The sequence below is a fragment of the Bufo bufo genome, chromosome 2 (assembly GCF_905171765.1).
Source record: "Bufo bufo chromosome 2, aBufBuf1.1, whole genome shotgun sequence".
In the NCBI taxonomy this organism is placed as follows: domain Eukaryota; kingdom Metazoa; phylum Chordata; class Amphibia; order Anura; family Bufonidae; genus Bufo; species Bufo bufo.
In genome coordinates this window covers 459,550,340-459,565,825 of record NC_053390.1, presented here as the reverse complement: position 1 = coordinate 459,565,825, position 15,486 = coordinate 459,550,340, and the positions used below count along the sequence as shown (strand labels likewise).

The following is a 15,486-nucleotide window of genomic DNA, read 5'->3' as shown; positions in this document are numbered from 1 at the left end:
TTTTTCCCTATTTTATAGTTAATTGTCTTTTACACAATAAAAGCATTGTTGAACCAAAAATAATTCATGTTTTACTGTCTCCATATTTTGAGAGCCAAATTATTGATTTTATGTGGCAATTGTATAACGGTTGGGTCTCATTTTTAGCAGAATGCACTGACTGTTACTATTTTGGGGGGCATATGCCTATTTTCATAGCTTGGTGTTGCACTTTTAGTGATGTTAGGTAGAATAAATTCATTTTTTTATTTTTTTTTTATTTAAATTGTTCACCAGAGGGGTTATATCATAGGATATTTTTATAGAGACGTTCGATATGTAAGACGGCGGTACAAAATATGTCTGTTTGTCTATTGTTTCCCTTTTTTTTTTCTTTAAAGTAATTATACACCTTGACGATTTAAATCTCAATACGTTAGTTAGTGATCTTTATGATCATTATATGGTTTATTAGTTAGTGATATTTCAGTACATTATAATTTTATTTTGTTTGCTAGTTAATGATAGTCCAATTGAGTTTAATATTATTTATTTGTTAAATCAATTGTTTTTATGTAGATTAAAGAGTTATTGTCCAGTGTTCTTTTTTTGGATTACTAGAGTGTATGTTGTCGCTTCATTGCCGGCTCTTTTAATGTTTATGTACATGTTATGGATACATAATCATATTGCTATGTGCACATATTTACCTTCCTGCCGGGGGCTGGTGATCACCTCCTCTTCCTCCGAGTCCTGAGATGGGGTGGTGCTTGAGGGTACAGCACTTTCCACCTCCTTCACTTCTCCCACACCTGGTGGGGGTGGCTCAATAGGCTGGGATGGTCCGGCCTCCACCTCCTCTTGCTCCTCTACCTCCACAACCTCCACCGGTCGCCTTCTCCGAATGGAGGGAATAGGAACATCTGCAGGGCGGTGCAAGGATTTTTGCCGCCCTAGGCAAGATAAAAAATTGCCGCCTTCCCCCTTATCAGATGATCTGCCCATATCATGACATCACATATGTTCCACCTCTTTCTCAGCATTTTAATTAAAAGAGAGTTATATGTTGCAATAAAGCCCCCTGTTAAGAATGGTGGAGAATAACTACCATAACTTAAGCTATAGCTAAAGAAACAAGCCTGGGGCGAAAAACAATAAGGCCCCCCCCCCCCCATGACACTTGATGACTTTTACAGAAGAAACTGTATATTGTGGGGCACGGTGTATGCTATATGTGTATAACATAAACATATTTCATATGAAAACTTACAGTTAGTTGGCTTGACCCTTGGGGATCTCGGACACCACTTCAACGCTTTGGCCGGGGGCTCGGTGGAGCTGATGTGTTTTATCCTAATGAGAAAGATTTCATAATAAGGATTTGGAGAAGGGGCAGAGGAATAGCAGAGCAGGGAGAGGCTGGTGCTGCTACTAGGAGGCTCATACCATGGGCGAGTAATAAAGCTCACCATAATGCCCCCCTCCAGTAGAAATAATTCTCCTTATAATGTGACAGTGCAAAAAATAACCCCTTTGTAATGCCCCCAGTTGAGCTAATGTCCCCATAGTGCCCCCATAATGTGCCAGTATAAAATACCCCTATATAGTGCCCCTAGTAAATGCCCCCATAGTGCTCCTCTCCCCCCTCCATCCTAGTGCCCCCCATAATGTACCAGTATAAAATGCCCCATATATAGTGCCCCAGTAGATGCCCTCAGTGTCCACCATAATTTGTAAGTATAAAATACCCCTTCTCAGTGCCCCCGTAGATGACCCCATAGTACTCCTCTCCCACCTTCCCCATAGTACCCACCATAATGTGTCCCAGTATAAAATGCCCCTATACAGAGCCCCTATCTAAAATAGCCTATCTTTGTGGTCTCAGTAGATGCCCCTATAGTGCCCACCAATAATGTGCCAGTAAGAAGTGCCCCCAATGTGCCAGTAATAAGTGCCCCCATAGATGTCCCCCAATAATGTGCCAGTAAAATGTGCCCTCATAGATGCCCCCCAATCATGTGCCAGTAATAATTGCCCCCCCCACCATCATGTGTCAGTAACAAGAGCCCCCCATATCATGTGCCAGTAGCCAGAGCCCCCCTATATCATGTGCCAGTAGCCAGAGCCCCCCCTATATCATGTGCCAGTAGCCAGAGCCCCCCTATATCATGTGCCAGTAGCCAGAGCCCCCCTATATCATGTGTCAGTAGCCAGAGCCCCCCCTATATCATGTGCCAGTAGCCAGAGCCCCCCCTATCATGTGCCAGTAGCCTGAGCCCCCCATCAACATGTGCCAGTAGCCATAGGCCCCCCTATCATGTGCCAGTAGCCATAGGCCCCCCCCTATCATGTGCCAGTAGCCATAGGGCCCCCCTATCATGTGCCAGTAGCCATAGGGCCCCCCTATCATGTGCCAGTAGCCATAGGACCCCCCTATCATGTCCCAGTAGCCATAGGCTCCCCCGATCATGTGCCAGTAGCCAGAGCCCCCCATCATGTGCCAGCCCAGTAGCCACCAGTATTGCCAAAAAAAAACAAAAACACTTATACTTACCTCCATGTTAGCGATGCAGGCCTCTTCCTGTGTCCTGCGCTGTACGGTTCAGGGCTCAGGCGGCGCGATGACGTCATTGCGCCGGCCTCTGATAGGCTGCCGGCCTAATGCCTGCAGCCTATCAGAGGAAGGGGAAGGGACACACCTCTCCCCTGCCCTGCTGCACAGCCATCTGTATCGCTGTCCTGAGGACGGTGATACAGATGACTGGACATGAGCGCTTCCACAATGGAAGTGCTCATCTCCGTGTGACACGTGTCCTGCCTATAGTTAGTTGCGGGCCGGCGCAGGGGGGCCCCTAGGGACTATATGGAAGCGCCGGCCCTGCTTACTAGAGCGGTGGCGCAGCATGAGGGGCACTGCGGGCAACTTAACCAACGTTTTTTTTTTTTAAACCGCACGGTTCCGGCGCCCCCTGCTAAATTGCGCCCTAGGCGGCTGCCTAGGTCGCCTTACAGGTGGCGCCGGCCCTGAACGTCTGTAATCACAAAATGTTCAGATTTTATATAAACAACTCCAAAACCTTAAGAATATTTGATATAAAGATATTCCAATATGGAGGGATCTATATATAATTGCAGTGGCTGCCAGCTTTATGACGCATAACTCAATCCAAAATTAACAGTATGAAAAAATACATCCCCTCCACAGTGTCTTGATGGAACAATAGGGCGAGAGGAGACCCATGGGATGGGATTATCTCCTTAGTTTATCATAGGATGATCTAATTCTCTACACCAGAGTCGGCTACTTCTTAATCCCATCACTGACACAATAGGACAAAGGGACAAATAAACCAACACATTTATTTGGCGTCTCAGAGCAGAGTTAACCCTTATTGCGTTTATGGATTCACACTATGCTACTCTAATGGGGAGTACAAGAAATGTGGCCGATAAAGTCAACCAAAAATTCATGGTTTATAGTTCCCTCTAACCCAAATAGGTCAGAGTGGGGGTCTCCATAGTCCTGTGTACAAAGCCTGTAGGAAGGAGGCTAGGCCTCAGGCTTCTTCTGTAGACAGTGATGGTTCAGTCCGTCACTTGTCTGGCACAAAGCCAACACATCACATCACCCAAAGAACACCATCCCCACAATGAAACATGGTGGTGGCAGCATCATGCTGTGGGGATGTTTTCGAACATCCAGGACTGGGAAACTGGTCAGAGCTGAGGGAAAGAAAGATGGACAGGGATATTCTTGAGCAAAACCTGTACCACTCTGTGCGTGATTTGAGGGTAAGACGGAGGTTCACCTTCCAGCAGGACAATGACCCCAAACACACTGCTGAAGCAACACTTGAGTGGTTTAAGGGGAAACATGTAAATGTGTTGGAATGGCCTAGTCAAAGCCCAGATCTCAATCCAATAGGAAATCTGTGTTCAGACTTAAAGATTGCTGTTCACAATCACAAGCACAAACCATAAAATCTGAAGGAGCAGAATCGGTAATGCAAGGAGGAATGGGCAAAAACGCCTGTGGTAAGATGTGGCAAGTTGCTCATAGAGACTTATCCAAAGCGACTTGGAGCTGTGATTGCCACAAAAGGTGGCTCTACTAAGTATTGACTTGAGGGGGGTGAATAGTTATGCACATTGACCTTTTCTGTTATTGTGTCCTATTAGTTGTTTGCTTTACAATTAACCTATTTAATAGAAGTTGTGGGCATGTTCTACAAATTACATGATGGAAATCCTCAAACAATCCATGTGAATTCCAGGGGGTGAGACAACAAAAAAAAGAACGAACTCAAGGGGGTTGAATACTTTTGCTTAGCACTGTATACATTACAGAGTGTTGGCAAAACATACAAAAGTTATTTACGTATGTACCTGGGCATTTTTCGTCCCAGATTCTTTTAATAAAACGGGGCTGCCTTCTCTTCATGTCTGACCATTTCTTTATAATGGCCAGACGGCGGTGTTTGCGACCCATTTTCCTCCACATTTCATAGGTTAACTCCCGCACAATCCTTTGTTTCTCGGCGTGGAATCGGGTGCGGTCGTAGCCCCGAACCAACATCCGCTGCAGGAGAAAAATGCAAGCATATAATCCCCATTTTTAACAATTATAGTATTGAAAATAATTTACTCAAGTAAACTGCAAAAAGTATTTAATGTTTTGAGGTGGAAATATTAGATTTAGGCCGCATGCACCGCCAGTATTTGCTGGTTCATTTAGAGTTACCCAGGGTGCATCCTGGGTAGACGAACCAGCTGTACACCCCATACCGTACCGTCACTTCACTAGACAGGTACATCTCTGCTTAGCTGGACAATATCTGATAGCTCAGACCCCACCCACATACAGTCGTAATACAATCCCATCTTCTAACCGTAACAGTAAGGCCGCATGCACACGGGCGTGTTTTTTCAAAACTACGGACCGTACAAACCCGTCCTGCAGAGTAGACAAGCACACGGCATCATTGGTTGCTATGACGACGTGCGCTTCCAGGCCACCACCGCTGTACTGTGATACACTTGTATGATCTATACAAGTTTATTACTGTACAGTGGTGGCGGCAAGAAGCGCACGGCGTCATAGCGAGTTAGCATTAGCAACCAATGACGCTGTGCGCTCGGCCACTCTGCAGGGTAACCTAACATAAACCACAAAAATGTGAAGTTTGGTGCACTTGAGAAAAATTTGAATCGCAGAAGGTCGCACTGGCGATTTTTTTATAACACTATTTATGCATATAAAGCGATTGTTCAGACATGCAGGTAAAATGTAATCAAATACACTACTTTAATGTAAGATTACGTACAGTCACCAGGAGTTCTTCGTCTTCCTCGTTGAACTTCGCTCCAACCATCGCATCCATCTATTTGCTAGTCGGTGTGTAAACCAGTTCCTGTACGCCATGCCCTCAGAACGCATGTGCTCTTGCGATTAATACTTTGCCGAAATTTCGCCGATAAAAATGAAATGCTTGTAGATCGTAAAATCGCTTAATACTTCTGGTATGTCAGTGTCCATGTTGTGGGACTATGTGTGCGCATTTACTAAGTATTTTGTGGCTGCAAATATGACCTGGAGGTTTCTCATGTTCGCATGCCATTAAAATGAATGGGACCCGCCGCGAACATTTGAGCGAGTTCGAGCGATCGCATTCGCGAACCGTCCCATCTGATGTTCGTCCATCACTAGCTGTCTACCCAACTTGGAGTTTTCGGTTTTTTTTTCTGTGTGAAGAGGCTGCGGTGCTTCATATAGTAATTTCCCACACACTGCCCCCATATAGTAATTTCCCACACACTGCCCCCATATAGTAATTTCCCCCACACTGCCCCCATATAGTAATTTCCCCCACACTGCCCCCATATAGTAATTTCCCCCACACTGCCCCCATATAGTAATTTCCCCCACACTGCCCCCATATAGTAATTTCCCCCACACTGCCCCCATATAGCAATTTCCCCCACACTGCCCCCATATAGTAATTTCCCCCACACTGCCCCCATATAGTAATTTCCCCCACACTGCCCCCATATAGTAATTTTCCATGGCGCTCACTCGTAGATGCTGCAGGCGCACTGCGCACACACGTCAGTGTGCTGCGTCCGGGAACAGGCAACGTCATCACGCCCGCCTGCATCGGGATTTTACTACCGCATAGGCTTCAGGCCTACTAGGCCTGAAGCCTATAGCGGTGATCAGGAGGCAGGAAACTATGCGCTCCCTTGCCCCGCCGTAGTTTGTGTGCGTTTGGGGCGGTGTTGGGCCCCCAGCGATGCCGGGCCCGAGGCTACAGACCCAAACCCCCAATTATAGTCCGCCACTGATTGTCCTTATTGTTTCCTTTGCTAGCTTGATTCAATTTTCTTTTACATTATACATTGCTCATATCAAGGTGTTACGACCACCCTGCAATCCATCAGCGGTGGCCGTTTTTGCACACTGTAGAAAAAAGTGCTCTCTGGTGACCTGGGAGCACATATAGGCATGCATGCGCAGCAGCTGCCATGCCAGCTACCTCGTATCTGCGCTGTAATGGTGGTTATAACCCCTGGAAACGAGCAGTGTATAATGCAATGAAAAAATTAATCAAGCCAGCAAAGTAGGCAATATGGACAATCACAGTACATTAGTAAGTGCCTTGTATTAACTTTTTTGTTAACCAACGCTTTGTTTTATGCAAAAGAAATGTTATTTTTTTAAGTCACTGTTTAGGCCTACATATAAATTACTGTGTAATTTATATAACTTTTGTTGCAGTTGGTGTTTTTTATTTTATGCCATTCATGTTTCACACTAAATAAGCTGATAAATGAATTATGGTCATATGGATTCCTAATATGTATTTTTTTTTATTTAATATGTGCACAATAGAATATATTTTATACTAGTACTGTGTGGACAGGGCCCAACTAAGAAAAGATGATTACTTCACAGAAACACCAGATCATAGAGTACGAAGCCTATCAAAATGCCTTCTATATTCTTTATCTATTGATATAGAGAAATTGTTCTTTCTTGATAGAAATGTCCCTATTCAAAGGGTTTTCTGCAAGTTTTATTCTGATGACCTACAGTATCCTCTGTGTCTTACTGATCAGCTGATTGAGAAGGCAGCGGCAGTAGCGCCGTGGCCTTCTCTCAGATTTCCCTAAGCCATGTAATGTTACTCTGGCGCTGAGCTGCAATACCAAGCACAGCCACTATACAATGTACAGCGCAGTGCTTGGTTTGCAGAGAGCTGATCAAAAAGCTGATCAACGGGGGTCCCAGGTATAAAACTCATAGAAAACCCCTTTAAAACAATGCAGCACAGCCTTTTACTTTGCTTTGTACTATGGGGGTCTTTCTAACTGCGTATGCAGCCCATGTCTCTTTATGGACTTGAGATATACTGGCTATACATTGCTGATTTTTTACCTTTTAGCTTGATATATTCTACATATTGATTTAATTATGAAAATATTTGTTTTTATAGGGTCCTCCAGGTTCTCAGCCATCACCTCATGCACAACCACCTCCGCACAACCCCAATAACCCAATGATGGGCCCACACAGTCAGGTAATGTCTAGCAGTGTTATTCTGTCTTGTTGCAGAATACATTAAACTATTCCTTCCAATTCTTTCATGGAAGTGAGCTCTGTTTGTAATAACTTAGGCAATTATGGGTGGGCATGGCCAATGAATGAGGTTCTCAAAAGCAATAACTGAAAGATAATGACTTTATCCAGCTATGGACACAAAGCAATCAATCTGAACCCTCCGTCTTCATGGTAGCTATGAGCATATTTTTAATTACACATCTTTCCCAACTGAGTTAATCTCAATTACTTTAATACTGAAAGGGACAAAGCTGCAAGTTTTATTTTTGCCCGGTGGAAGCACATTATTTCCAGTAAGCTTGGCTGGATAGTATTAAGCATGTTGTTGAACTTCTGGAAGGCAACTGTCTTTATTCCTAAAGCAGATGCACCATAATATTTTATAGTAGGAACAAATATCTAAGCTGCATGGTTTTTAATTTGGTGCTGAAAATATAGGTAGGCACACTTCGGTTGTTAAAGGGGTTTTCTGGGTGTTGAATATAGATGACCTATCCTCAGGATATCAGATCGTCAGGGGTCCGACACCCGGCACCCCACGATGAGCTGTTTGAAGAGGCACTGCATAGTCCACTGCATAGCTGCTGTGCTTGGTATTGCAGCTCAGGTCCGTTCACTTGAATGAGACTGAGAGGTGACTAGGTCAGAGATCAGTGAACATGATGTCACAGGCTTAGGGCTTGTTCAAATGACCGTTGCCCCTCCGTGCCTGTGCTGTGGACCGCAAATTGCAGTCTGCAATGCATGGGCACCGGCCGTGGGCCTGTCGCATGCGGATCGCGACCCTATTCACTTCAATGGGGTTCGCGATCCGTCCGTTCCGCAAAAAGATAGAGCAAGTTCTATCTTTTTGCGGTGCACTGAACGGAACCCTACGGAAGCAGTACGGAGTGCTTCCGTGGGTTCAGTTCCGTGCTTCCTTTCCGCACCGCATCTCCATGATGCGGAATGCACACGGCCGGTGCCCCGTGTATTGCGGACCAGCCGTATGCGGGCCGCAATACGGCAACAGAGGGGCAACGGCCATGTAAATGAGCCCTTAGGAAGAGGATTAGCTGATCGGCAGGGGTGCAGGGTGTGGGACCCCTGCCGATCTGATATTGATGACCGATCATGTGGATAGCCCATTAGTACTGAACTCCAGGAAAACCACTTTAACTCCTCCAGATACTGTAGTCTAGATCAGTGTTTCCCAACCAGTGTGCCTCCAGCTGTTGCAAAACTACAACTCCCAGCATGCCCGCACAGCCAAAGGCTGTCCGGGCATGCTGGGAGTTGTAGTTTTGCAACAGCTGGAGGCACACTGGTTGGGAAACACTGGTCTAGATTAAACATTATGGTGAGATCCAGACTTGGTCATTTTGGCTCTTTGTCTTACAACTATCTGTAAACATCAGGAATCAATAATGATTCTCAGTAGGATGGATTCATGTAATTCATGTACATTATGGACAGTGGTGGCCTATAGAAAGCCACAAATACATAGTGCAACTAAACTTGCACACAGTAGTCCCTTATATTACAATATTAACCCTTTCAGTCCCAGAGGTTTTTTCATCTTTGCTTTTACATTTTTGCCTTACTGGGGCTTTTTAATTTTTTTCATTCACATAGCTGTATGAGGGCTTGTTTTTTGCAGAACAAGTTGCACTTTCTAATTCCACCATTTAATATTGCATACAATACAGTGAGGAGCTGGAAAATATTCCAACTGGGGTGAAATGTAAAAACAGTTTTATGGGTTTTATTTTTACTATGTTCCCTATACGGTATACTTTCATTCTCCTGGTCAGTATGATTATGTTGATACCACATATGTATAGATTTTCTTGCGTTTTTATACTGGAAAAAAAAAAACTTGAAAAAACAGTTTTTCTTTTAGTTGCCATATTCCGACCGCCGTAATTTTTTTTTTTTGTAGTTATGTGTATAGATGTGTGAGGGCTACATTTTTGCGGGGCGATCTTTACTTTTTATCGACACCATTTTGGGGTGTGCACGACTTTTTATTATATTATTTATTTAAAAAAAATATGTAGGAGGAGAAGAAACCAAAAAAAATGTTAAGGCTACTTTCACACTAGCAACTATCCGTTACTGATAATACAACCATCTGCATCCGTTATGAATGGATCTGGTTGAATTATCTTTAACATAGCCAAGACAGATCCGTCATGATCTCTATTGAAAGTAAATGGGGGACGGATCCGTTTTCTATTGTGTCAGATTGTGTCAGAGAAAACGGATCCGTCCCCATTGACTTGCATTGTGGGTCATGACGGATCCATCTTGCTCCGCAGCATTAGCATTGGAGTCTATGGGAATTATACAGTACTGTTTTCCTATGGAGCCCTGCCACAGTCAGGGTCTCCATAGGGTCTAATATGCAGCAGTCTCCTGTCACACAGAAGGACAAGGGCTGCTGCACACACATTCTGTCTTTTTGGATCCCCACCGGGCTAGCTGAAGCACACACATACACACACACTTGGTCGGATTTGTAAAGAAAAGATTACTTACCTTCTTATGGGGCTGGCTTCCTGCTCTTTATCCTCCACGTATACTATGCTCCGCTGCGCTTTCTTGATGTCAACATCTGGTATGAAATTACCGCAGCCAATGATTGCCAATGGTGGTGACCAGCTCCCCTTACGTCATGACAAATAGTGATTTGACCCAAGGGGATCCGGTCTCCGGTGTGGAGCCGAGGAGCGAGGAACCATCCCTGGAAGCAGGTAAGTAATCTTTCTTCTACAAGTCCAGCCAAGTGTGTATGTGTTGGGGGGGGGGGGGGGGGGGGGTTGCTTTCTGGGGAAAGCAGATGAATCATGTTTTAAGGAAGCACTGTTTTATTTTTAACACCTTATCTCTCTTGGTAGTAATACAATGCCTTTGTTCCTTGTAATAACTGTGTTATTATAGCAAAACATACATCACCCAAATATTTTGTGTTGGTCTTCGTAATGTCCTAGTTAACTTTTTTCCTGTTGTTTTTTAGCCATTTATGTCACCTCGGTATCCTGGTGGCCCTCGACCTTCCCTAAGAATGCCAAATCAGGTTTGTTCATATTAATTAAAATGTGTTTAAACCTCAGTTTTCTAGAACTAAAATTCATAAATGAGGCTTAGATACAGCAGGCACATTATGGAAAGTAGACAGAAAAAGTGAAAGAAATAAGAAATGAAATGTCTAAAAATAAATGTATTATTATTTTTACAATTATCGTTATTTTAGTTGATCAGTTGAATAACACCTAAAATATATACTTGGTATAATTAAATATGAACAAATAGCAAGTATTTAACCCTTTCAAGACCAAGCCATTTTTCACCTTCGTGTCCACGTCTAATTTTTCTAATCTGACACTTTATGTGCTATTAAATTTGGAATGCTTTTATCCAAGCCATTCTGAGATTTTTTTTCTCGTGACACATTGTACTTCATGATAGTCATAAATTTTAGTCAATATATTTAACTTTTATTTATGAAAAAATCCCAAATTTACGTAAAATTCGCAATTTTAAAAATTTTAATTTCTCTGCTTTTAAAACCTCAAAATATTTAGTACTTAACATTCCCCATATGTCTACTTTATATTGGCATGAGTTTTTAAATGTCATTAAAAAAAATTAGGACGTTAGAATTTTAGAAGCAATTCTTAAATTTTTTAAGAAAATTTCCAAAACCCACTTTTTAAGGACCAGTTCAGGTCTGAAGTCACTTTGTGGGGCCTACATAGTGGATACCCCCCATAAATGACCTCATTGCAGAAACTACACCCCTCAGGTTACTCAAAACTGATTTTACAAACTTTCTTAACCTTTTAGGTGTTCCACAAGAATGAAAGGAAAATGGAGATGTAATTTCAAAATTTCACTTTTTTGGCAGATTTTCCATTTTAATCCATTTTTTTTTTAACACATTGAGGGTTAACAGACAAACAAAACTCAATATTTATTACCCTGATTCTGCGATTTACAGAAACACCCCACATGTGGTCGTAAACTGATGTAGGGGCACACAGCGGGGCGCAGAAGAAAAGGAATGCCATATGGTTTTTGGAAGGCAGATTTTACTGGACTGGTTTCTAGATGCCATGTCCCATTGGAAGCCCCCCTGATGCACCCTTACAGTAGAAACTCCCAAAAATTGACCCCATTTTGGAAACTAGGGGATGAGGTGCCAGTTTTATTGGTACTATCTTGGGGTACATATGATTTTTAATTGCTTTATATTATGTTTTTTTGTCAGGCAAGGTAACCAAAAAATGGCTGTTTTGGCACCGTTTTTACTTTTTATTTTTTACAAGATTCATCTGACAGGGTAGATCATGTGCTATTTTTATAGAGCAGGTTGTTACGAACGCAATAATATCAAATATGTCTACATTGTTTGTTTGTTTTAGTTTTACATAATAAAGCATTTTTGAATAAATAATTATGTTTTTGTGTCTCCATTTTCTGAACTCCTTATTTTTTTTATTTTTCTGCCGGCTCGTTTTTTTGCAGGAAGAGTTGACGTTTTTATTGGTACCATTTTTGGGTACATATGATTTTTTGATCATTCATTATTACACTTTATGGGGCAAGGTGACCAGAAAATTGGTTGTTTTGGAACAGTTTTTATTTATTTATTTTTCAGCGTTCACCTGAGGGGTTAGGCTACTTTCACACTTGCGTTGTTCTTTTCCGGCATAGAGTTCCGTCACAGGGGCTCTATACCGGAAAATAACTGATCAGGTATATCCCCAATGCATTCTGAATGGAGAGTAATCCGTTCAGTTTGCATCAGGATGTCTTCAGTTCAGTCGTTTTGACTGATCAGGCAAAAGAGAAAACCGCAGCATGCGGATCCAGCATTTTTTCCCATAGGAATGAATTAGCGCCGGATCCGGCATTCAGAATACCGGAAAGCTGGATCCGTCGTTCCGGCATGCGCATGCGCAGATCGGTAAAAATGTGAAAAAATGTACAAGACGGATCCGTCGGTTCGCATGACAAGCGGAGAGACGGATCCGTCCTTGCAATGCATTTGTGAGACGGATCCGCACCCGGATCCGTCTCACAAATGCTTTCAGTCAGCGGCAGATCGGCGGATCCGGCGGGCAGTTCCGACGACGGAACTGCCCGCCGGATTACACTGCCGCAAGTGTGAAAGTAGCCTTAGGTCAAGTGACATTTTTATAGAGCACATCGTTATGGACGTGACAATACCTAATATGTATACTTTTTCTTATTTATTTAAGTTTTATACAATAATAGCATTTTTGAACCCCAAAAAATGATGTTTAAGTGTCTCTATAGTCTGAGAGCCATAGCTTTTTTATTTTTTGACTGATTGTCTTAGGTAGGGTCTTATTTTTTGCGGGATGAGGTTTCGGTTTGATTGGTACTATTTTGAGGGGCATATGCTTTTTTGATCGCTTCGTGTTGCAATTTTTGTGATGTTTGGTGACACAAAATTGCTTTTTTTGGCACTGTTTTTATTCTATTTTTTTACGGTGTTCAGCATGCAATAGTTTTTATAAAGCTGGTTGTTACGGACGCGGTGATACCTAATATTTCTACTTTTTTCATTTCTTTCACTCTAACACAATAATAGCATATTTGAAAAAAAAAAGATGTTTTAGTGTCTGCAGAGTGCAGATCAGAGCCTGGAACAGGCACTTTTACACTGCCGCGATCCGATTGGTTAGTCTGCACAGAATAACCAATCGGATCGATCACCGGCAAGGGACCACACTGATTGGTCCCCTGCCAGCACTACTGCACTCTGCACTGTCCGTGACAGCAGCAGGGCTGGGGAAGAAGCTTTAATCCAAGCGTTTTGCAGCGCTTGGATTAAAGAGCTGCCATGACGTTTATACACGTGCTATCTGCACGGGGTATGTGCAAATAGCACGTGTATAGCCATATGGCAGTCGGGAAAGGGTTAAATTCCTCTACTTTATTATGCATGTATTCAGACTCTGCAAGACTGCATTATACCTTTTTCATGTTATTCATTAACTATTTTTTCTTAGCTCCCACACATACTATAGTTCTGTTACCTGAGACAATACTGTACCTCAAATAAAAACATGAGGCAGTAGACAAAAGCAGTTCTTCTCCCAGGCATACTAGAGGAAGCACTGAGAACACCTAAGTCTTTATTGCCTCTTAAAATTAACATATGACTGTATGTTCTGCAGCCTCCTGTAGGAGTACCAGGTTCACAGCCCCTGTTGCCAAACTCCATGGACCCCACACGGCCACAAGGTATGTTTACATATGTGTTTTGTATAGGAGATTGGGTAGTAAGACAATTAATAAGTGGTATAAACTTAGACTAGAGTGTCTAAAGATGCACCCAACTTATCATCCAGCTTCAGTAATTTTGATAAATGTGATACATTTCTAGATAGTTTAGTCAAAGTTTACACTGTTTGATGCTTAGACACTATTGCACTATATGTGTTTAAGGGTAACCATGAAATAATGGTAGAGCTTGATTTCTGTGTGTCATAATTCACAACATAATGTTTTATCATAAAAAATTGAGGATTTTGGGAATACTGTATACAGTCATTTTGGACATTTTCCTTTCCTCTGCAGCTCCCACATGGAATTAATTTCTTTTGAATTCTAGGCATGCTAGCATAAGAAATAGAAGCCAATCCAATTAGCATGGATATCTCTAGTGTCTTACCATCACACACACAACAAATTTTACACGCCAGGTCTAGGTAACTGGTTCAGGAGAACACTAAGGTTCCTGGCTGGATATTATTTTTGAACTGAAACTCAGTGCTGCAGAACATCTAAGAGAATACAGCACTACACAACAATTATATCCACTGACTCACAGGTGATGTCTTTTCTGATTGGAGTCATTCTCTTTATTCTTCTCCTTTCAGCCCAGACCGCCATGATAACTTTTTTCCAGCCAAGACAATCTCTACAGAGTTTGCTGTCAGACATTTAAGGTTCCTCACTTTTCCACTGTTCTTAACACAGGCTCCCCAGTCTGGTGCCCTATTAGTATCTTCTTGTTAGTAACCTTAATACTGTGCCTGATGTTGTACCCAGTGCCCCAAATACTGTGCTAAAGAAATATTAGTGCTTCGAAAAGTGTCACCAATATTAATAATTTTTCTTCAAGAGTATTCACATCGGTAGTAATGTTCCCCCGTAGTTCCCTAAAAAATATATGTTGCCCCCTACTGTTCCCCATACAGTATAATTCTCCCTACATTTGCCCCTCAAACAGTAGAATTTATACTATATGATGGGCACATGTAGGGGGCATTATGCAGTGTAATGTGCCCACAATACCTTCTATAGCACCTTTTGTGTCCCCCATACAGGGTATAATCTCCTACATTTCCAATGACAAACTTTGCATATCTATCACTGCAGATCTGTCCAAGTCTGTCTGGTGGATCGGTGTGGCAGGCGCCATGACATCACTTTACCGTGCCTGCCTTCGCCAAACAACTGGTTTAAGAATTAATAGAGGAGCAGAGAGCTGACCGCTCCATGCTTTACCACTGAGTTAAACTTTGTTCACAGCCTGAGGACACAGATGCAGTTGAAACAAATACAGTTGACAAGGCGTACTTAGCTGTAAGGGGCAGTAGGTGGCTCCCTTGATCCTTCTATAGAGCCTGTACTTGTGAAAAGCCTTTCTGCTGCCTGAGGCAAAACTTTTAATGATGCCCCCCATGCCAATTACTCTAATTTCTCCCTTCAAGCCCTACTTTTAAAAATATACAGGGTAATACAGTACCACATACCTCTTACATCCAGTGATGTCTCCTCTTACGTAGACATTCTCTTTCCTCACCTTCTCCATTCAGAGATCATTTGACCTTGACAACTTCTTTCAGACGCATCTCGTCTCTGCAGTT

The 15,486-nt window shown here is 42.6% G+C and overlaps 1 protein-coding gene across 1 annotated transcript in view; it reads left to right on the top strand.

The window, feature by feature from the left end:
* SSBP4 (single stranded DNA binding protein 4) overlaps window positions 1–15,486 on the top strand; it is a 468,852-nt gene that overhangs the window by 400,642 nt on the left and 52,724 nt on the right. Inside the window, exons 6-8 of the mRNA XM_040417640.1 lie at window positions 7,473–7,556; window positions 10,596–10,655; window positions 13,789–13,855. Coding sequence (XP_040273574.1) covers window positions 7,473–7,556; window positions 10,596–10,655; window positions 13,789–13,855 — 211 coding nt within the window. The remainder of the gene's footprint in view (window positions 1–7,472; window positions 7,557–10,595; window positions 10,656–13,788; window positions 13,856–15,486) is intronic.